This window comes from Gadus morhua, chromosome 11, assembly GCF_902167405.1.
Source record: "Gadus morhua chromosome 11, gadMor3.0, whole genome shotgun sequence".
NCBI classification, from domain to species: Eukaryota; Metazoa; Chordata; class Actinopteri; order Gadiformes; family Gadidae; genus Gadus; species Gadus morhua.
In genome coordinates, this window is record NC_044058.1 from 21,824,929 (window position 1) to 21,848,849 (window position 23,921).

Sequence of the window (23,921 nt, forward strand, 5' to 3'; positions counted from 1 at the left end):
AGCTGTAGCCAGTGTGCTGCAAGAGGAGGTAAAGTAGCAAGACCAGCATCTAGTGTTCTCCTTTATACTATCACCACGGTAGCCTTCAACCAATGCAACGTCCAAGCCTTTGGCGCTTATTTCATCACAAATTATCAGAAGTTAAAAGGTGAATGTCAAAGCCGAGCAATAATTCAATACTGCTCGTTGTGCAAACCCCAAAAAAGTCAAGCCTGCCGTTTTTTCAGACCGCACACCTTTTCTCCCCTTCTCATATAATGGTAACGAATCGCTGGGCAGAACCAGAGGTCTAAAAGCCCATCTGAACAGGGACTTCAGTGTCTGTGCGTCGGTCCACGGAGGCAGCAGCAGCTCAGCGCTGTGTCCGGGTGCATCAGGTTCTTTCTCCCCCCTCAACAAAGTGGGAGCCCACCCACTCAGATGCTCATTCACTCCTGGAACATCTCATCCTGTTCCGAGGCGGTAGACACAACAGCCCCGAGACATCGTGTCGATGGAAACCCAGAACAAGGTGAACGACGTCTCTCACACTCAAAACACCTGAAGCTGACTGGAAACACCACGTTCAATGATCCGATCGGATGCGCCTCCTTAGTAGTGTCACATTAGGCAAAATTTGATGCATGATTTGTAAGATGCAAATACAGAAAAGGATGTCGTTTTTACACTGTTGCAACACCATGAATATATTGCATCATATTCACCCTATTATCGTTCACACCTATCCTAAAAGCTATCAGGAAACCTTCAAGCTGCCTTCTTAACATGAAAAGTTTCAAAAGGCTCCCATCAACCATCAGGACAGTGAGAGTATTTGGTAGGAAGCAAAGGGAATGTATCCCGGCGCAGGGCCCTGCAGAGAGAGCGAGGTGCGTGAGGGAGTTAGACCTGTCGTGGGCAGAGACGAGGTGATGCAGACCAATGGCTCAACAACCCCTTCAAGCTCTTACCCTCCTCCAACTCCGCCGCCTCCTTACGGTGACATCACATTAAGGCATCGCCAAATTAGAAGCCTAGGGACTGTCTGTTTCATTTTGAGGAGCATTTGCAGTACTCGAAGAGCACCAAACATCGCAGACACACTTGATTGGCAGTTTTGAAATGGAGTTGCTCTTGTTTTCATCCATTTTGTACAGTTGATAGTGGTAGTTTATAGAGGTGACAACTCTGGTGTCTCCTAATGATCTGAGGGTCTCGCATTGTAGCGCCAATGCAGCTTGTTAGTTGGTAAGACATTTTCCCCACTTTTTGTAGATTGCCATCTACTCAAAATCTTAAGCTACATCAATTTAAAGAATGCAGCTATATATCTGCCAGTGATTGACCTTTAGTCAAACGTTTAGGAATCACACACCAGAGTCCACTATAATAGAGAAGTATATACAAACAACCCTGGCCTGCAACCTATTTTCTGACAAACACTCAAAGTAGTAAAGCCAAAACTTGACAGTCCCCCTGCACTATGCTGGCAATCGTTGTTGCTCGATTGTCATGACACCCTCTGCTCACCTATTGCCCAACTACTGTTTGCGGGTGCATCCTTCAACGATTGAGGAATACACAAGGTTGTGAAATGTTCTCTGCTGTTCTTGGTTCTCTGCTGCATCCCTCCCTTTTGCCTCACTATAGACCAAGTTTGCGGAATTGTTTGAGTTCTTTGAACGTTATCCTTGGTACACACTACAGGATAATTCGCCCGATATTTTCCTCTTCCGACTCTGCTCAGTAAAGCCCTTGTTTGTTGATAGCTCTACCGATTTTTACCGAAACTATCCTGTGGTGTGGGTGGTATGTGTTTTTAACGATCAGAGCCTCAGCGATCGAAATCGCAAATAGTAGACCGGTTCAATATTTACGATCTGATATCCTGCAGTGTGGCGAACAGGGACAGCAGAGTTCACAGTAGTATCGTGTCGGTGGGTGCTCTCATGCTTTCTAAGTTTGAAAAAAACATATAGTGTGTACCCAACATTATACTGTCCATGTCTGAAAAATTAATTAGCAGATATCTACAGCAATCATTAGCCTACCCTTGAAATCCCCCAACCTCTGTTGACCAGAGAAACACATTCAGAGCTCATCCAGAGTGCTACCCATCACTATGTGTCAAATTACTTTGTAAACATAATGCATAATACTGCAACTGTGGCTGGTATTTCTTGGGCCTGTCGGGGAAATGTTGCAGCACTAGTTATCACACTAGCTGTTTGGCTGGGCACAGAATACCAGCAAGATCGAAATAAGACTTTATGTTCCCAGAAGCGGACTGATCATAACTGAAATTAACATGGGGCTAGACAATAACAATGTGATATAATATTATGACAAGCCTTAGTCAGGATTACTCGGCCTTGAGACATCCATAATGTTTTCTACCCTGCTGCCATCCAGAATCAACAAGTCTTTAGCCTCACCTATAGAACCTGAGTGGCACCCATCTCGACCTCTTGTACACGTCGAATTTTCTTCTCTGGCAGGAGTGAGCCTTTGAGCATTTCCAAGTGTCTGCTCTGGCCTTCTAATATGTTTCATGGAATGATTCCTCTCCTTCAGTATGACTGCAGCAGGGGCCAGAGGCCTTTGGTTCCCCAAACACTGGATATCAGCCTCATTCGCCACATCCCCATGAAAATCACTGAGCTTCATCATAACTCTAGAGGGCATCCGAGGATAGGGGGGGGCTGTGTGTGTGTAATACATCATAAGTAATACATCAATGTGCACATGCGCAAAAAGGCAAAGTGAATTGCTGAGCATTGGATCCGCCCTGAATATGAATGTTACATTAGACCCATCGGGTCACATCAGCCTCTTGCTTCTCTTGTTGTCTCTGCTAATACTCACAGGGGTGATCATGCGGTGATCACTACTTCCACCAATTTTCTTTTCCTTGGCGCATTGGCACATTAAGCCATGCCGCATGAGATGCCCTGACATCATCCATCTCCACACTGAAGAACCCAGCACACTAAGGTCAGGGTATATGGAGAAACCACCTAGAGTAAGTAACGATTTGAAGGTTTCTGTAGGGTATGCGGTTAGGCTCAAGCGGTGTGAAGGTAGCGAGCAGCTGGTATGGAGTTTACACAAAACAAGAACAATGTTCGAGGATAGGGCTGTGTAAAAAGAAAAATCGATTTAATCGATTTTGGATCGATTTCATTTTAATTTCGCAATATCGATCATAGTTTTGTTTTGTTTTGTTCGTCAAAGCCACGAGCCCCAAAACACATGACTAGCTCGCTAGCTTTAGCAATAGCTCAGCCAGCCTTGTGGAATACACACAGGTAGATGGACAGGTAGGTTATCCAATCACTGTACTCAGGCGGAATGGAATGAATGGCTGTCTGGAGTTAAACAGAATTTCAACAAATATGAAAAAACAATCTATCATCGCTTTAAGACCAGGGTAAAACAACGCAATAATACATGGCACAGTTGAGCCATTGTAAATGATGGCTGTTCTATGGATCCAGACACATCAAATATGCATCAGTAACAAACAAGTTCGTCCTACCGCAGGGTTTGTTGGCCCTACAATGGGGACCGCATTTGTCTGTTGCTTTTTCAGTTATAAAAGAACAGCGGCAGTAGTGACCTCAGTGTATGTACTGCATTTACGTAGGTTTGTGGCCAAGAACAAGATACACCACACGCTTCTTGCTTTCCGGAAACTACAGGGTAACATTTTCCCTTAACAAAAGGGTTCCACAAGACTGATCTTTTCGAAACATTATTATTTTATAGGTCAAATTGAGATTTAGTCAATAAACCAGGGGTTGGAATATACACAACAAAATTGAAAATAAACAGAGCAAACTTGTTCAAACTTAAATCAGGACACTAGGAAGTTTCTAGACCTTGAAACCCTTTGAAGCAGAAAGCACCGGTGACTCAAGAATGTGGACGACTTTTCATACATCTTATTCTACAGCCTAGACAGACTGAGTACTACGATGCCATTCCTGGAAAACGAAATCCGGCCGCATCCAATCATTCTTGCACAGATCTCCTTATCCAGACCCCTCTAATCTCTTTACCTGGCCAGAAAGAAAACAAAGCCCTTGTCTCTGCTTCCCAATGTTCCCTGTTCCACTGGCAAACCCGTTGGCCCGGCCTTGAAGAGCAGGCCGGGGACCTCCTCCAGGGACTGGGAGAGAAATACCTACCGGTCGGCCTGATAGGACGAATAAGGAAAGGAACAGGATGGGGGCTAGGACCCCTGGGAGACAACTACACCCAAGGTAATAAGTAAGACGAGCAGAGGGACTTTAAGTGAGCCAATGTGACTGATACACATATGCACCGAGACAATGCCAGGCAAGTGGACAGATAGGCGGGCAGGCGGGGGGGGGTGGAAGAAAGAGTATCCGTAACAGAAGGAGGAAAGGAGCCTGGCTGGTCAACATCAAAGAGACAAGCTATCTGCTGGAAGAACTCTCAGGGCCAAACTAATTGGCACCCAGCAGCAAGCATGCAGCTTCACGGCTGGTGAATGCTGAAGAGCAGAACTCCGACAGCGCAAACCTAGAAATGACAGGGAAGGGAAGGTGGGCGAGCAGAATAATACAAAATAATACAAAGGAGCAGCAAAGCTGGGAGCAATTGAATGAGCCAGAGGAGGTCATTCTGTTTGAACTTTCTCGAATCCCAACTTTCCAATTACCTGACACTCTTTAACCTCCAAGTGTCTCATCGTTCATTAAAAATAAAAGAGCCAAGATGAGACTTATAGGTTTTGTAATGCTTTGTGCATTATTTAAGTGGGACTGACAAATTGAACTGCAGTTTTTCAGTGAATATGTATCGGCCGCACAAAGACAAGCTCTTGATTCTTGTTGAGTACAGTGATTAATAAACTGTGAGGGGCCGAAGGCAAGGCCATTATTCTACTTTGCAGCTTTCATTTGTTCTTTTACTGAGGATAAACCTCACCATATTGCTCTTTAAAGAGGCGGAGGGGGGCGGCAGGAGAAGTCTACCCGCTCAAAAGACCTTGGCATCATGGTGGATGGGGGAAAAGGCTAGGCCAGCCAAAACACTTCACTTTGCACAAGAATTTGGCCACAACACTTCATTCCGCGATCGTGTTCATTTGAATTGGTTTAAAGAAGTCTTCACATCCTACAGTATTGTACCCTCTTGGGAGCGGCTGTGTCAATTTTAATTAAGGTAATGAAAGTCAGGAAAGTAGTCCTTGTCAAGATGTTTATTTAACCAGAGGAATTGAGCCAAAAGTCAATCTCAGGCCTTTTGTGCACAGGAACACACACAAAAGCGCTGGTGAGAAGGAAAGGCTATTTCCTCTCACCACTAAAGGAAAAATGCAAGGATGCTCACTTTCAATGGACAAGTAGACAGTACAATAAATAAAAACATATGGACAAACTAACCCCTGGATCGAGTTCTGTACACCGAAGCAAAACAGACTTCAAATAGCACCTTGTTCGTTTGCCATTACAATTTATCGCACAATAGTGGATATTATATGAAATTTATCAAATGCGCAGCTACACAGCAGTCAAGCAAGAAAATGACTTAATAAATGTCAGATTAGGCTTTTAAAAACCACAATGAGGGCATCAAGATGTGCTCTGGTTGAGCTTCCACCTCCTGACTACATGCTACGCACCAGCGTGTTGCAGCAACACAAACAGATTAGATAAAGAATATGACATTCGACTATGGGAAATACGGGATGAAAAGGGTTTCAGGCTGTGAGCGAGCTACATCTGTGCGCTCTGCAAATAGCCTAGGATGACATTTGTTTGCCTTTGTGCGGTGTCACACAATGTACATCAGATGGCTGTTGCACTATTGGCCGATAGCCTTTCGTTGAAACTAGTAAACCACACAAAAACACTGACAATTCTACCATTGGCAAAAATGCAATCCTAGCGCCATAAAACACTTTATGGAAAACCTTGTTAAAATTGGCAGTAAAAAATAATTTGCATTATTTTTAATCTATGCCATTATTATTCTATACAGACATTTCTGCGTATGTGGGCGGCAACGTCAGCGCAGAAGCATGTAAAGGGAGAGAATGTATGCATGTTTCTGCAGGGTAGTGGAACCCTATAGAGTGTGAGGTAAAGCCCTCTATGAAGACAACAGCAGTTTTTCTTTGAGAACCAGTATCAGGCACAGTATGATAGTATGAGAGAAGGGAGGATGAGGAAGACAGCAAGTGATTGATCTACTTTGGAGCAAGTATTGCCAGTTATTTGAGGTGTGTGCATGAGGTGGGAATTAACCTTATTTTTTATCTCAAACGTATGCAATACCGAATTACAAAGAACCAAGTAATATTAATAGCTCAGCAATGACACAAGACTTTCTGATGCTACCTATCGAACAGGGGCAACAATACCGCTGATAAAAAGCAAAATATCCAAATTAATCTGATGAATGAAAACTGTAATTATCTATCATTAGACTGCCGATGGCTGATAGTAGCAAAAGACGTATCTACCGTCAAATCTTTCATCGGCCAATTATGAAAAATGCATGGGGTAATTTACATTAAGGAACGAGTTCAAGAGAAGTTTAAAGGTGCAGTGGAAACAGTGACACTGAGAGTTTAGAATGGGTACTGCAGTCCAAATCCCAACATTGGAGTCTTCTCTGCTGCTCTGTCCTCCCCTGACTCTTAACTCATGCGGGTTGCCAGGTTGACACTTGAGCGAAGACGATCAGAGCACAACATTATATTTTGCGACAATCTCAATTATTTTCCTTAGATTCAATGTATTTATGGTTTGCAAATTACACCACATCATCTGGCATCCGTCTTGAAATCCTCCTAAGCTCTAACGCATCATGCCCACTGCACTGTCAGTCAAAGGACGACGGAAGGGGAGCTTTCCGGGGTCGTAAGAGCCCGAGACATTTCACACATTTGCATACACGATCTGATTGGATGACGGATCCGTCGCAGCCGAAAAAGTTGAAAATTTTTCTACTTTTTGACAGAGCGAACGGATCCACAATGCATTTCGTGTCCATCCCCATTCAAAGTCAATGGGAATCAGTTAACGGACGGAGGCAGTGGGCACGAGGCGTAAGCCCTATCTCAATACTTCACACGCAACCCAAAGATGTACGCGTGTCAAGCACGTCTTTTTCAAAAGAGGACGAGGCTTCTTATGTAGGGTAGAATCTAGATCAAACTCAGTCGAGCCAGTGTGTTTGTTTGCTTCCATGGTTGCAGCATGCTGTGATTGCGTGCCAATTTGTTTAATATCTGGCAACCCGGGGAACTCCAAGAAAAAGTGAATCATAACACACACACGCAACAACAAACACAAGCGTTCTGACCTAGAAAGGAACTTTCTAAACTGCTTAGCACTGTTGTCAGAGGTTCGTTACATCTTACGGCATATCATGGTCTTTTGAGATCTACTACAGTACATTTGCCCCATATAGCTCCATTAATAGGAGTTTCACCTTCATTAGCATTTCAAGCATTTCTAACCTTCGGTCACAATCAGGCTCATCTCAACATGAGAGAATGTGGTCTAGTAGAGGAAATGGCGACTGAAATTGCACAACTGAAGCATAACAAAAAATGTCAACGTTGAAAGAAAATGGCAATTAAATTATTTTCCCTAAGGTATCGTTTTCTTCTCCAGGCCTATGTATTAAACACCGGACCACCATTCATCAAATGATAACTATGCTTGATATAAGCGAGGTCGGGGAAAGACTGATGTAATAATTTGGTGTTCAAGGTGACCGCCTGGGTGAATTATCCACAGAGTCCATGCGAGCCAGAACTCTACTTGCGCTGTAGCTTATATCCGTGGGGCAGCAGAGCATAGTCCACTCTCATGAGCAGGAGTGGCCTGGATGGTATATATGCTAGAGGCAGAAATTGCTTCTCTGTTAGCCCCCCCCCTCCACTCATTTACATAAGGCAGGGCCTGCTACACACATGCCCAATCACTGGCGGCGGCTTTAATCAAGTGATAAGCAAAGCTTGCACATAAGAGCACCCTGCAAGCATTATCAGTAGGATGTGGTGGAGAAAATGTTCCAAATGCAACTACTGACTTATTTACTTGGCGAGAATGAGAAACAGCCAAGTAAATCTGCAGGCGTATACTCTGCGTTGCTACTGTGGACCTGTGTGCAGAACAGCTTGACCGCGGATTTGTCAATCAAAATGGTGCACATTTATCTATACAGGAAAAAATAAAATAAAGAGAACGCAACCTTTCGACTCCAAGCGGAGTCCTATCAGAACCGGGGAAAGTATTGTTGTTTATTGTTTATTATGGATCCCCATTAGTTGTCGCAGAAGCGGCAGACTAGTCTCCCTGGGGTCCAATTAAAATCTGAACATACAAACAATTAATCATCACTCAAATACAGTAAAAGTAGTGACAAAACTACAAATACATAGCAACAGTCAAACAAACAAATAAATGGGGGTCTGGGCACCTCAGAGCGCAAACACCTTCATCAAAACATAATTCATTGAGCGCCAAGCCAAGTCAGAGTCCCGAGTTCATATTTAACAAATAAAAATAGGATTTAATTTGCCTCTTGAATTCCCTCTTCACAGGTATAACACGAATGTGCGAAGAGAGTATATTCCACAAAGAAATTGACCTATAGAAGGATGTCCTCCTCATTGCATTACTCCTACAGTGTTGGAGCACAACTCCCAACAAGTACTACCGTAAAATGCAAGAGAAGGAGCATTGAATATTGTAAAGGGCTTGTAGAAGGATGACTACAAAACCAAGAGGACGACTGATTCACTCATTTGTTTCAACGACTCAAAAGTACAAAGGGCTCAGAGTTCATAACGACATACAGCATGTTCAGCTGTACAATGATGGCTCAGACTTTACAATATTACATTTACATTTAGGGGATTCTGTTGACGCTTTTTTCCAAAGTGACTTGCAACCATTCATCCACAAACCGACGGCGAAGTAATCCACACAGGGCGACAGCCAACTCTTCCGGATCAGTTAGTGGGAGGTGTCTTGCTCAGGGACACCTCGACATTCGCTTAGGAGTAGCCGGGGATCGAACTAGAAACATTCCGGTTACCAGTCAACCCGCTCTACCTCCTGAGCTACTGCCGAATTACAATGTGATTCAAAAATAACATGAAAGCTACATTGACCATTGCGTACTTCAACCAAAGCGCCAGTCAAAGACCCAAACAGCCACAGGGGTGTTGTTGGGAGAGTGGCGAGGTACTGTTAGGGTGTCTCCCCTTCCTCTCATCCCATCCGACAAAACGTTCCCTGCAGCGGGAACAAGGCCGCCCGGCGCTTTGGTAAAGACCGCTTATCTTGTTCAAACTACGACACGTTTGTTCAGACAGCGCTAGTAGGCAGTTAAGTCTGGATCCTAAGAGACTGCTCGACGTTGAACCCTCATTATTATTTCCTGTTGTCTGAGGAGCCGAGCACAGGGCCGGCGCTGTTATCAATAACAGGGCTGGCAGAGTACCAGCGGCTTGGATCTGGTAAGCTCACCTTTCGGTCGTAAATAAGGTATGCCCAGTGTGAACACGAAAGAAAGTTGTAGTGTGGACAAATCCTTGGATTTAAACTAGACAACAGGGGGGGGGGGGGGGGGATAGCTCTTACTCCTGTAAAATAACTGAAACAAAGACTGGTCACAGTTGAATTGGCCGTGGTAGTCATCTTAAGATGGGTAAACCAGAGCAATTCTGGCATGCAAATGACGGAAAAAACTGTCACTTACAATTAGTGCTCCATCTAATAGAATTAGTATCACCATGCCAGGGTCAACTGTGATTTAAGTCGTATCACAAGGGTGTTCTACATAATTTGCAATAGACCGAAAAAATTAATAAAATAAGTCATTCCCTTTTGAGTTAAGAGTAAATGTTGAATAATCAATACTATTTGTGACTCACTTCTAGTGTGTGTGCCTTTGCCTGTGCGTGTTTGTGTGTTCGCTTCTCTTCGGTCTATTCAGGATGCACACTAAGGCAGCACTGCAGTGACCTATCAAAATCGGTTAGGCCCATTTTTAAATAGATCGCACAGTACAGCAGAATACATAAATACTTCAGCGAGGAGGACCACCACAGGCATTTTGTTCAAAATTCCCGGTGCACAACACCCCACTCCTCCACCACGAGTCAGGAGTGGAATAGCTCCGTGTCCTCGATAGGGATCATCTCATTAAGAAACTAAAAAGGACACCGTGGGACGAGGAGGGTATGGCTGTATCGCGCCCTGATGGACTTAAGGAAGCTCAGATGCAGCTAATAAAAACCAGTGAGCACTGTCGCTGAGCGGGGATGGGGGGGGGGGAGGTCTGCACCGCCCTGTGAGCGCTCCACGGACCAAACTGCCATCTCATGCTAGCCTGCTCCTCTGATGCGATGGAAAAGGTGAGAGAGAGGAGCCACCGTACGGACAGAGAGCCCGACGTCGCAGGGGACTGCCGGGGGGGGGGGGGGGGGGGGGGGCAATCAGCAGCTTGATGGCAAGTGGCGGGGAAACTTGTGTCGAGGGAGATTGGAGAACAGGACAAAAAGGTTGAAGAAAAGAATGAGAGGATGAACAGGAGTATTAAAGGGGCCGGGTTTAGGGGGGGGGGGGTGGTCTCTCTGTGTGGTTTCTCCACTCTGTGAAAAAGAAAGAAGTGGGGTTCTGACGCCACACGAGTAGAAAACGACATCTTGTGGTCTCACGGAGCACTTGAATCAAGGTCACGTCTGGTAGCAGAACTCTTATGAAGCCCAGAGGACGGAGGAGGGCAGCCTCTCTCATCCTGCCTCAGCCGGGGCTGCCACGAGTCAGACATAAAGCACACCCGACCCCGGGCCCATGCCACGACACACGAGGCCTAGACATCAGGACCCTAATGCGAAGGTGTCAGACAAGAACACAGACCTTTTCGCCAGGTTGTTTTATAGCCACTACCGGTCAGGTCAGGATGACTTTTGAATTGTACACTTCTTTGTGACTTTAGAAAAATGGCCATGGGAATTAGTTAGAACTGCCAAAGCCGATTACAATCTTCTCAGAGAAGGTAGGCGCGCCGTCGGAGAGGTGCGAACGGTAGAGGCGGCGGGTGGGTGTGAAGGGTGGGCGAGAGAGAAAAAAAGATGGAGATAGCATGTGACATGCCCACATGCAGGGTTGTGCAAGGTGATGAAGAAGAGGTAACAGAACTGCCGTGGGAGCCAGAGGAGGAGAGTGAGTGAGTGAGTGAGTGAGAGTGAGAGTGAGAGAGAGAGAGAGACATTCTGAAATGTTTCACCGTATCATCGATGTGAAGTGCATCCGGGCCATGACAGGGAAAACAATCAGGCAGCATTCAGTAATGCAAGCAGCCCTCGCATCTTTGGCAGAGCCAGCCTGGGAATTTAAACCTCCAGTGGTTGGAATTTTTATCCAAGGACGTCTGACATCTGACCACAAGGTTGAGTAAGAATCCAATCCACCCCATCAGGGTTGGGTATTCTTTTCAAACGACTACTAAATGATAATAGAGGAGATTGAAATTCCTTATTTATTTGGTATGATGGAATTATTATGGAATCTTTCCAATTTATGCTATTTAAATCAAGCAATTTAATCAATTTCCTTCAGCTGATATGCCACTGACAGCAAAATTAATATTATCAAAGGAAAATAGAGCAGCACTTTTGGATCTGTGTAAATTATTAATATTCACAAAATCAAGTCACGTCCTTTCATTCACTTCAGACTGCTTCAATCGAACATCCTTGATCACAGCGGCACACTGTACAGTGGTGACTCAGACGTGTTGTGTCCGAGTCTCAGATGGGGTAATGTGTATACAGGTGTTGGATCGGTACACACATAGGTGTCGGTAAATGGAAGATACATAAACCCTTATTTGCGTTACTGGAAAGAAGGGCTGTGTGCCAACCATCTACATAATGGGCTTCTGGAGAGGCAACAAAAAAAATTGAACAATAAAACTTGGCCCTCCTCCGGGGCACTTCGAATCCATTATTCATGCCCGCCTTTACAATTGGGCTGATTTAGGAAGAACACAAATCTGTGTTCCGAATGCGATTCCCCGTGCGGCAACCAAACCAGATCCTAATGCAGGAAAAAAACAGAACCTTTTCAGTACTATCTAGGGGGGGCAAGAGGAAATGTCACGAACCCTCCACCGGGAACAGGCAGCCACACTACACCAAACCACCATCTCACAACCACACGTTTCACAGGGAAGACAAATGTGCAAGCCAAACTATTTCATAAACATGCACTCCCCCTTCTTTGGCCGGCCTCGGTCCCGTGTAGCCCGATGTACATGAGCAACACTGATCTCTTGCAGCCTGCTGCGAGTCTGGACTCTGCCCTGGGGATCTCTACTTCTCTGCTCGGGCAAAGCGTCTGGCCGTCACTGCCTGGCAGTCAATCGCTCTACGAGGAGTCGTGTTTCAGGAGCACTTGGCCCACGGCCACCCCTAGCGGTACGACGAGCGCTTATGACCTCAAATCTCTGCCCTGCCCAATGTGCCCTGATAGTTGGAGACGGAGCTCCACTTTCTCCCTAGGACGCCCAAACAACACAACACAACCCTTTCAGGTCTCGTACTCTTCGTCGTGCCCCGGATCGCATCGTCTTTCATACTAGTGTTGTTTACTCTGCGAGACCCATGAATTAGATAAACACATGAATCGGTGGAGCTCACGGCAGCCCCTGGGTAAGAGAGCCTGCCAGCGTGAGGGCGAGGCTGTGTGTGTGTGTGTGTGTGTGTGCGCGCACCACACACAAACACACACAGGAGAGGGAAGGGTTTGATCCGCGGCGGCAGTCAGTGCAAATGAAGCCAGCAGGGTTTAATCTGGGGAACTGCTTCCCTATTCCCTTTCAAGCTGAGACGTTTCATTCCTCCACCCATCACGCAGCCCTCCCCCTGCTACCTTCCATTCGCAAACCGCTCAGCTACACCTTGGTGCGCCACCCCTCTTTGCCGGATACAACGGAAAATGAGGAAGAAAAAGAAGAAAAAAAAACACAAAAAACACTTTCCGGGAGACATATTCATTTTGGGAGAAAGCCTGGAAATGTGGCACAACTTTTAACCAATTATGTAGCGCAGCCACACAGGATGACTAAGACAGGCGCACAATCATCACTTCAATCCTAAAAAAAAAGTCAATGGATTATTTCTTCCATTTCTTCCGTTGTGTAAGCAGCAAGGGAGGGAATAAAGGAAAATGGCAGTTTGCATCATACTTGTCGGGGTGCTCCATTGCACAACTCAATCCATCCCCACCCACCTGTGAGTATTCTACAAAAGGGCGCTTGAGGTTTTCTGGTTTCGAGAAGAATTCCCTTCACACAGCAGCAAGGACCATTTGGTGGACCTCGTCTGAAATCAAACAACCTTTGCCATATGTCAATAAGGCCTTTATCCCCCCCCTTTGCTTGCCTGAGGAAATTAACACAACTAAAGGGGAATATAACATACAGATAAATGCACAGGAATCTAGATTGCTTTTTAATTATTAAAGAACTAAATTGCAGAAAATGTAGCGCCGTGATTGAAGCCAGGTCCCTGATGAGTGGACTGAACTCTGACTGACACTAATTGCACAAAAAATCTGTTACTAATGATTAGTCATTTTGATTCGTGATGAAGCAGGGAAATGATGGATAGTGCCAACGTTACCCTCTGCCCCTGCAAGACATTAACTCCTGGGGAGATCCAGCTTGCTAAAAGTATGCTTAGTGCACCAAAGATTGACACAAGCGCTAATGAAGCAGTTCGGGCTGATGTTGTGCAATGCAAGATTAACGCAAAACATGATTAAAGTGTGACAACGCATCGACTGACAGGCTCCCTGTTGGCCGTAGTGACAGCCTCATCTAGGGCCTCTGAAGAAGAAGACAGACGTACAGACAGACTACAACTGTCATTTGACTCTCGTCTGGTACTCCCTGTGAGAGTAACCTTGTAGTGAGGTCATAGTGCTGAAAGCCTCAGTGCCATGAAATGATGATGTGAGGCTTAGTAGTAGTTTGTAGCCTGTAATGAACCTCTGACCGAATAAATAACTATTAGAGTCCCAGGACACAGGTATTGAAATACCTGTGTGTACAAACAGTACTCTCAACACCTGTGGATACGAAAGAAGAATGTCTCTCCGAAGTTGTCATTGTGACAATTACATTTAAAAACATTCATGGAACGATGACCCTAACACAATACATATCCTAGAGGACAAAAGTCATCCAATACACAAATGACTTAACTTAGACGATTACAGAAAGAATCAATCATGAAGATATTTCGCAATATCAAAATAGGTAAGGCTGAATACTTTGAGGAAGCTACTGATTGTTTGTTGTAATTTAAATGTAGGCATGACCATATATGATAATATAAAATATGCTTGACTTTAATACATAATTTTCATTACACTATATTTGATATAATCTTACCAAAACCTGCTGACAGCAAAACATTGAAAACACAGAAAATATAATGATTCACTAAAAAAAATTGCCATTTCATTGCAAGACAACAACAAAACTATGCAAAAACGTTTGCAACTAAGTCATAATCCTCTTGTAGGATGTTGGCCAGAATGTGTCGAAGAGTAGCTAAAGTCTTCATGGATATTTCATTATAGACAGAGAGTGAAGTTTTAAAAACCTCCAACAGGATGATTCAAAATGACAGAAGGGCTGACCAAGGACAATAATCTATTCGACAACTCCTGCCGGTTGGTGGTTGCACCTTTCCGGGTTCAAACCTCTGACTGTCACCCGGAGCACCACTGGGTCACTATAGTTCTCATTGGGCTCCCAGATCCTCGACAACATCATCAGCTGTCATTGACAACATATTGTGTTGCATCTACAATGTTGTGCACATAAAGACCCAAGATTAAAACAATTCATTACCAGTTCAGCAGCAGGCGGTATGATGATGATACACCTCGTGATAAATAAAGGAAACCTCTCCGAGAAGAGTCCTGGTCTGGATCACAAACCACCACGTCCTCTCCCTCACCGTGTCCATGTCCCGATTCTACACTCTGGATCAATCTGCAGAACACAAAGCGGAAGCAACGATAGTTTGCAACACTCACCAGGGGTCAAACTCGTGTATGATGCTCTCGAAGCGGATGACAGCGAAGAGCCTGGAGCTGAAGCCGGCCAGCCAGGCCAGGAAGAGAATGGTGAAAGACAGGAGGGACTGCCACCCGGCGGGCTGTGCCAAGCCGCCCGAAAGACCCCCTGCTCCTCCGACGGAGCCGCCCGGTTCTCCCATCGCCGAGGAGGAGGCACTGCTGCCGGTGCGTCCATTCCCGGAGTAGGACGCGGACCCGAGGCTGGCGGGGGGCGCTTTGTGCTTGCTGTCAGAAACGGGGTGATGTTCCGCCATATTCTACGTCAGTCCCGTCGTGGCTAACGAGCGAGCTATCCGATACACCAGGAAAGAAAGACCCCCCCTTTTTTTTTTCTCTCCACACTTCCACAGCCCCTTTTCACTCCCTCCCCACTCGCTCCCACTATGATCCGAGATACCAGTGGCGCTTCTAAATTCAAACCTCACTTCCAAGCACGCAAAATGATAGAAATGCGTCCCAAGGAGTCACATAGCAGCGGGATCCTGCAGCACAGTTATTGACACATGCGTCTCAAGCGGTTCCTTCTTCCTTGGAAGCAGTGTTGCCAGATTGGGGCAGATTTCCCGACCAATCTGGCAACTCTTGCTGCAACACGCTGAATTCATGGTTGCCAGATTCTGGCCCAATCTGGCAACACTGCTTGGAAGTGGTCGACCGGGGGGGGCGGGAACAAAACGGATAGCAGGAAGAGCCGTCGGCCTATCACGGCGAGACAGGTACGTCAACGGCGGTTGAACGCCTAGGAACCAGCCAATTGCTTTGTTGGGCGCCTTGACGGACACACGATTTGGCTAATAGGATGAGTGGGGTGTGACAGTAAGGGAGACGATGTGTAACGGACAGCGCCGACAGCGTATGCACTGTGAACAACGCAGAATCGTTGGAGTTGACATAAGCCAATAAAATAAATGAATTGTACTAAATATTTACTGATAGAAACCCATGCCAGGACAGACACTGTCGAGAGAACCCGGACCAACTGTAGGTCCTTGTTGTTAGCATGTGGTAAATCATCAAATCCATCAGGCTTTATGACTACACTATGGTTTTGATCTACTTTCTAAATGCAACGATTCATCAAAGCCATGCATATGAACCAGAGATGTTTCAATAATAATAGTTTTTGCTTTAGAACTAGGCTGCTAGATCGGTGTTAAATCTGGAAAAGTAAAACCAAAGGAAAACATTGATCATTCTTCAAGTCTTAACCCATTAAAGTACAGGGTGTTATACAAGGAGGAATATGGGCCTGCCCTGCACACACACACGCACGCACGCAGACAGACAGACAGACAGACAGACAGACAGACAGACAGACAGACAGACAGACAGACAGACAGACAGACACAGCCCATCACACAAATGGCAGTTTGCGTCATATTGCCACAACCAGCTTCCATTCAGGATAATCATGTATCGCTGTCACATTCAATACTAACGTGTATCTATCGAAGCCAAAACTTAGGAGAAAGGGGGAAATGTGTTGTACATAAACTATTCATCACTAATCGGTTTGCAAGTGATATAAAATAGATAAACCATAAGAAATTTGTATTCAGCAGTTTCATGTTTTACTGCAGAGCTCATATCCGACCACATCAGAGATACTTTTATGTTAAGGAGTTTGCACAGCCTTATCGGTCTTTGTACAAAGTATATTTGCAAGCCTTAATTCTTGCTGCCCTTTTGCCTATGCCTAATCTTACTTTTACAATATAAAATAGTCAAATAGTCCTTTCTGCAATCATAGAATAATTATTTATTGGTTCCTTTCTTGAGGGACAGTTGACGTGTTCATCGATTTCCACACTAATGCAACAAAAAAACACAGTAATAACTACTTTCAGCTCATTCTCCTCCCATATTACTGAAAAAGCCAGAAGAAAGAATGAATATCTTTGTCAGATGCTGGGTTTTTACATTGTATGGATGAAACAGTTCAGTAAATGATGGTGGCAACGAATATATTAGTGTCAGGCTGAAAGAAATAACATTTAAAAATGCTCACAGTCTTTGGCTGGCTGTCAAGGCAATTTACTATCGCATGTTGGTTGACTTTTGCAGTCAAACAATGAGACACATGCATTCATAGCACATCTTTTTGTACAGGAAAACAGAATAAAAGAGAATAAAACAAAGACTCTTAAAGCCCAATGTGTGATAATCCAGTCCCTTAAGCTATACTTGTTTTGTAATGGTAAAAACAAAATTACCTAAATGGCATGACTGCTGCAACATCATAGCATGACTTCTTATAAAAAAAATGTGCTTTCAGCAAATTGATATGGCCAGAATGCTTGTTGTGACCAGCACAATTTAGTTTAATGTTCATCCAGACCCATATTCTCCGTACAACATAAAAAAGGCCACAGTAGTATATTTTATTATTTTCCCCTCATCTTTAGTGTTCCCATGAATGTGAAATAATCAGAAGGGGCTCGTGGTCCAGGCATATAGGCACTAAACGTATTCTACTATACCGAATATCATCGATATTGTTCAGGGTTCTAGAAAGGTTATAGCCTACCGATTATATTATGCTTTACTATTGTCCAATGTACCAGGTGGGTGCAAACGGGGATACCACCACCTGAAAGGCAAGCAACCGGATTCTGAGGCACACACAATCAACCTAAATAGAATCAGTAATCAAGAAAATGCACACATTATAAACACACAGGGAAAACCTATAGGTGCATATGGGGTTAGGGAAGGGTTGTGACGATACAGTGTTATTATTACGTAAGTGTGATCACTTAAATAACTAATGTTAACGAGGGGGTTACGCTGTGTCGTAAACAGTCTAACTTCTGAATTCTGTGCTGCAGTGGCACTTCTTGCCCCTGGAGAGCGCCCTAACTCAGTCTTATAGACCCAACACATTCTCGACTTTGTAGTCTTTCGAGGGAATAAGTTGCAAGACCTTTCAAGGATTTAGTTAATGTGTGTGGTGCACTCGTGTTGGAAGGTCATAGTTTAACATAAGAAAGAACGTAGGCCTATTTTCATATCGTTTTTTTAGATACTACTTTCGCAAGTCGAACATATTAAAGACCGGATCTACAAGTCAAGTCAGGTTTGTTGGACCCCCGTCACGATGCGTATGTGCACAGTGCGGTATATAATAGGAACTCCGCTGTTGTTTAAGCTGTGCAGAGCTCGGACTTGTGCTTTCAAACCGACTAAGTAACAACTAACTAAAGCTGCAGCGCCACTAACGATGGACAGATGCATGACTGGTAGGCGTTCATATATTCTGCTGTAGAATCCTAGAAAATATCGCTTTTTTGTCTCCAGCAAATGGCTATTTTATTTTGTAGGGTGAATGTGGTCATTGGGACTTTTTTGTTGTTATTTGATTATCCAGTGTAAGCAATGAATGTCTTCAAATCCTAGAACCATTCTTCCACGGCAAGATTCCAAGGCGGTTTGGATCTACTGATCTATCGATTAGTATTGAGTAGATGTAGAATACTTCTAAGCATTGCTTGATGAATTAAAGATTACGAGAGTACCAAACTCTAGAAATTTATTAAATGTATTTTGGTATTCGTTTATTTAAAGTTAATTAGTTAGTTAGTTGGTTGAAATATTAAAATGTATTTTTCTTGCATACGCGTAGTACATTTTCAGATACAGTTCATGAAGTGTAGTGTAATGACAAGCCGTGGCTTAGCGCGCATACGCTCACACACACACACACACACACACACACACACACACACACACACACACACACACACACACACACACACACACACACACACTAGAAGTGGAATTAGAGTCCTAACAATCTGTTTTTCTTACAAAAGAGATTGACCTTTTTTTTTTTCTTTCCTTTAGTCATTGTAGGACAAATGTTTATCTTATCGACGATTACAATGCATATAGAACAACCTTGTGATACGACTTTAATCACGAACCTTGTGATACGACTTTTTAGTATCCCTCATTTGCATACTGGAGATAAATGCTCTGGTTTCCATATCTGAGATTATACCTCGGCCAGTTCAACTGTCACCAATCTTTGTTTCAGCTACTTCCTAATCTGAGTCATTTCCGCCTCCTACTGTGTCATGCAAGGCATTTCCACACACACACACACACACACACACACACACACACACACACACACACACACACACACACACACACACACACACACACACACACACACACACACACACACACACACACACACACACACACACACACACACCACTGTAAACCCGAATAAGTTACCAGAACTTAAAAAAATTGAGGCAATCGATTGCCTCAATTTTATTAAGTTGATTAACTTAAAGTCAAAATTTTCCAGAACTTAAAAGGTTGGATGACTTGCCAATTGAACCTTTTGATAACAGTTGAATTAAAGTGCTCATTTAGTTAAACTCAAATATTTGCAGTTAGTTTTTTACAATACAATAAACACAATTTTGATTGTTTTGTTCAGCAAAATCCAACGCACGAATAGCACAATCACAAACCCAATTAGCAAAACACCTTAGCTCCTTTGCAAAATGAACCACTCTTGTAAAAACGATACACTAACTTATCAAAACCATATTCTTTTACCATATGAAACACACACGTTGCATATGACTTAATTCTGTTTGCACCAGTTACACACCAGTTTGCACCTTAAACACTTTCGGCTAATTCTGCTTTTAAGTGCATAGAGTAGTATGGGTGAAGCACACAGTGAATTTGCAAAACATTGCTCGGATTTGCACAACTGTAAACACAATGTCTGCGCACACTTTTTGCAAAACAATACACACAGTGAACACTAAACACACTTATGCATTACTGTAGAAACCACACAGGACACAAGACTAATGCTGTTGACAATGTTATTTATTTTTTTCCATATGCTCAAGGCAACAAGCCAACAAAAAAAACATTTCCCAGTTTTCATGAACATAACATGAACAAAAAAAGAACCCCCCCCCCCCCCCCCCAAAAAAAAGAAAACACAGCACATAAATTGCTATTGTTGGTCTCTTCTCCTAGCTGGATATGGCCAGAGAATCTCATCTACATCACAGGCGATATCCTCATTCGCCAGACAGCGGGGAAAGAATCGCCGTGCATGCCTTATCCACCCCTGTATGGCTGTGGCCTCAACCTGGTCACAGGCCTCCTCCATGGCCTGAACGAGGGCTACCCGAGCCAGGGGGTGCAGATCGTAAACCTTCCACCGCCATGCCGAGAAAAATTCTTCAATTGGGTTAAGAAATGGTGAATATGGTGGCAGGAAAAGGACTGTGAAATTTGGGTGCTGTGTAAACCAGTTCTGAACCAGAGCAGAGCGGTGGAATGAAACATTGTCCCAGGTGACAATGTATTGGATCTGTATGTTATTGATTGTGAGGTTGTATAATCTGCCTAAAAATGCAAGGATGTGAGGGGTTTTATACGGACCCATGTTGGCATGGCGGTGGAGGACCCCATTCTGGGTGATTGCCGCGCAAAGGGTGATGTTACCCCCACGTTGCCCCGGGACACTAATAATTGCCCTCTGGCCAATTACATTTCTTCCCCTCCTTCTGACCTTTGAGAGGTTAAACCCCGCCTCGCCTATGTAGATGTACTCATGCTGAATGGCCTCAGCATCCATTTGTAAGACTCTCTAAAATACAGCGAGACAAGATTGTGTAGTTCAGCATAGATTTAGTGTACAGCACATTCACATGTAAAAAAAGGTTATGTGTGCAGTATGCAACATCAGAGTGCTAAAGTGAACAATACATACCTCCACATACTCATTCCGCAGCTGTTGGACCCTCTCCGAGTTCCTCTCAAAAGGCACTCGGTACATCTGTTTCATTTGTACCTGATGTGCCTTCAGGATACGAGCTATGGTGGACAGAGAGACCTGATTCACGTTCTGAAAAAATGATTTGGTCTTCAATAATTTTGGCCTGGATTTCACGAAGCCTGATGGCATTATTTGCCAAAACCATATTCACAATCTCCCTCTCCTGCAGTGGTGTGAAAATGGGAGCCCTTCCTCCTCGTTGTACTCGACCCTCAATCCTATGTAGAACAAAACACATGTAACCTACTGTAAAATGTCACAGGAAGGGGTATCAAAAGTGCTGATATGGGGTGCATACAGTAAGAAGCTGTAAACAGGTAATTTTTGTACCTGTTTTCCAGTCTGAATGCCCTTATGACAGATGCCATGGTGAATCTGCTGAGATTTGGCTGGACTCTGGTCTCAGTCCAGCCTCCCTCAGCGTCAATCCATGGTTCACAAAATGGTCCACAAGAGTTGCGCGAATTTCATTGCTTAAAGTTGGACCTCTTCTCCTTTGAGCTTCACCTCCTCCTGCTTGAAGTCTTCCTCTTCCTCTTCCTCTACCTCTACCTCTACCTCGGCCTCTACCTCTGGCACGGCCTCTGCCTCCTTCTCCTCCTTTTCCGATTCCCCCTCTCATCCTCACTCTTCCTCTTCCTCTTCCTTCCTTTTTGGTTAAGTTTGGTGAACTCACCTGCTGCATTTTTATAGTGCTTAAACCTGATTGGTGTGTCTACAATTAAGCAATCTTGTGTTTGCACACCTGATGGCAGTGTTCAATCAACTGGCTCATGGGTGTGGTAATTTGATAGTCAGTGCTTTAGAATTGAAAGGAAGTGACATCTTGATATACTTCTGTGTCTAATGCATAGACGCGTGTGTTAGTGTTTCAAATTACTGTGTGTATTGTTTTGCACAAAGTGTGAACGGACTCATTGTGCTTACAGTGGTGCAAATCTGGGGCCGAGTTTTGCTCCTTGAGTGTAAGGTTTTGATAATTGGGCAAAACTTTAGATTTTAGTGTTTATTGTATCGTAAAAAACTGTAATATGACTTACAATTTTCTGTTGAGGCAACTCAAATATTTGCAGTTAAAGGCATATTGTACGATTTTCAGTGATATGCACTTTTTAATATGTTGTTGAAATTGGTTTTTACATCCTGACAGCAATAAATAACTTATGGGCAATGAAAAAGAAGCGAAAAAAAACCGAATTCTGCATCTGCTATAAACCTGTTAAAATGCTTACCAATCGGAGACATTGTACCCGAATATAAAGAACCAATCACAAGCCTGCGCGTTCTCTCCCCTCTGTGTACGAGCCTGAGCCGGCCTGAGCGCGTTCACGGAGGGCAAAGAAAGCGTTGTTGTCATAGTAGTTCATGACAGTGGACTAGACCTAGTGAGCCTACAACGTTAACACGATGGAAGAAAAAAAGCAGAAGTTACCACTGCCACCGTTACTTGCCCCGGTTCATCCTTTTAAAAAGGCAAGAAAAAGAGACAGAAAATGAAAAGGCAGCAACAAAAAAAAAGTAAGAGAATGCTCGAGGAAAAACGAGAATAAATTTTGGATTCGCTTTTCAGCGATGGCGACAGCTGAGGGAGTTGAATGGCCTGAAAAGTGACGCAATGGTTGGCGTTGAAGTAAGCCGTAAGCAGCATTAGCGCTCGTGCACGGCTCTGTGTCGAGGGGTTGGGGCAGGGAGTCCTGAAGGGTGGGGGAGGAGTTAAACGGAACTCCGAAGAGAAGCTAATTTCAAATCATGCTAGCTCTCTCACATCGTACAGTATAGCTTTAATATGACTAAAAAGTTTCCAGTTTACAAACCACTATATTAAGTTCACAACAACACCATTTTATGTTAACAAAACTCAATGTTTATTAGTTGTTCATGGATTTTAAGTACACATTAGCAGAGCCCGTCTACGAAGAGCCTGGGCACTCCCTATACGCCCCATTGTACCGATTTTGGTTGTAGTTCCATGAGACATCCACTGGGGGTGATCGCGGGCGAGTCCAGATTGAATGGGAGTCTATGGGGCTAGACGGCTAATTATGCCTCTTTCACCTGCTTTTCGTTGAAATATCGCAAATTTTATTGTAGATTCCGCAAGTTCAATATAGATTATGGTTCAAAAGTCAAATGAGTGAGTACTTATGTCCTTTCGATTTCTTACAGTTTGGGCGGTTGTTGGCCATACACGCTAGCATTCTGCTAATGAATGCTGATTGGTCAGGGACGGACTTGCGACTGATTACGACCAGAGAACCCTCTTGACGGCATCTGAAGCTGAAGAGTAATCAGAAACGTGTTAACTTCGACCTTCCGTCGAACTCAATTTTTGCGTACTGTATTTATATTTTCCTGCAGGCCCTTTTATTTTTTAGATAGTATGTATGGTGAAAGTACATGGGCATAAATGGAATTTCTTCCATTTCTTGTGTTCAATGTTCAATGTGTTATATACATGGTAGGTACGGTATGACCACCTTAAATAATACAGTCAATGTCCCGCTCAATATCATTTCATCTGTCATTGTCTATTTTTCGAAAATAAAGATAGTTTAAAAAATAAATGCCTCGTAAATGTGCAATGATAAACTGCACTAACAGTGGAAACGGATTGTCCGTCTTTTCGTTTCCCAAGGACAGAAAAAGGTAACGTTCTTGCTTGCTCCTGTATGAATGGTCCTATATGGCGTCACATTAGTGCCATAATTCACTAATGTGATAAAAGATGCATTCGGGCGTATTACATTATTCCACACGCGTAGATATTAACTGCGAGCGCGCAAATGATTTCTGCGCGCGCAAAACAGCCTCTCGCGCGCGCAAATTACCTCAGTGCGCGCAAAACAGCCTCTCGCGCGCGCAATTTACCTCAGCGCGCGCAAAACCTCTCGCGAAAGATGGTACGCTCTCGCTCGAATTTAATTTTGGCACTATGGGGGAGGGAACCAAGGCAGGGCGGGCTTTCCTAT

General features: G+C 44.1%; 2 protein-coding genes across 2 annotated transcripts in view; one reads left to right on the plus strand and one right to left on the minus strand.

Annotated features, from left to right (window-relative positions):
• The window catches only part of LOC115553491 (dolichyl-diphosphooligosaccharide--protein glycosyltransferase subunit STT3B-like), a 46,649-nt gene extending 30,977 nt beyond the window's left edge, over nucleotides 1-15,672 (minus strand). The window contains 1 exon segment of the mRNA XM_030369796.1: nucleotides 15,090-15,672. Within this exon segment, the coding sequence (XP_030225656.1) occupies nucleotides 15,090-15,385 (296 nt within the window). The 5' untranslated portion in view covers nucleotides 15,386-15,672.
• Nucleotides 15,673-18,035: 2,363 nt separating this feature from the next.
• csad (cysteine sulfinic acid decarboxylase) overlaps nucleotides 18,036-23,921 on the plus strand; it is a 34,740-nt gene continuing 28,854 nt past the window's right edge. The window contains exon 1 of the mRNA XM_030369985.1: nucleotides 18,036-18,370. Within this exon, the coding sequence (XP_030225845.1) occupies nucleotides 18,352-18,370 (19 nt within the window). The 5' untranslated portion in view covers nucleotides 18,036-18,351. The remainder of the gene's footprint in view (nucleotides 18,371-23,921) is intronic.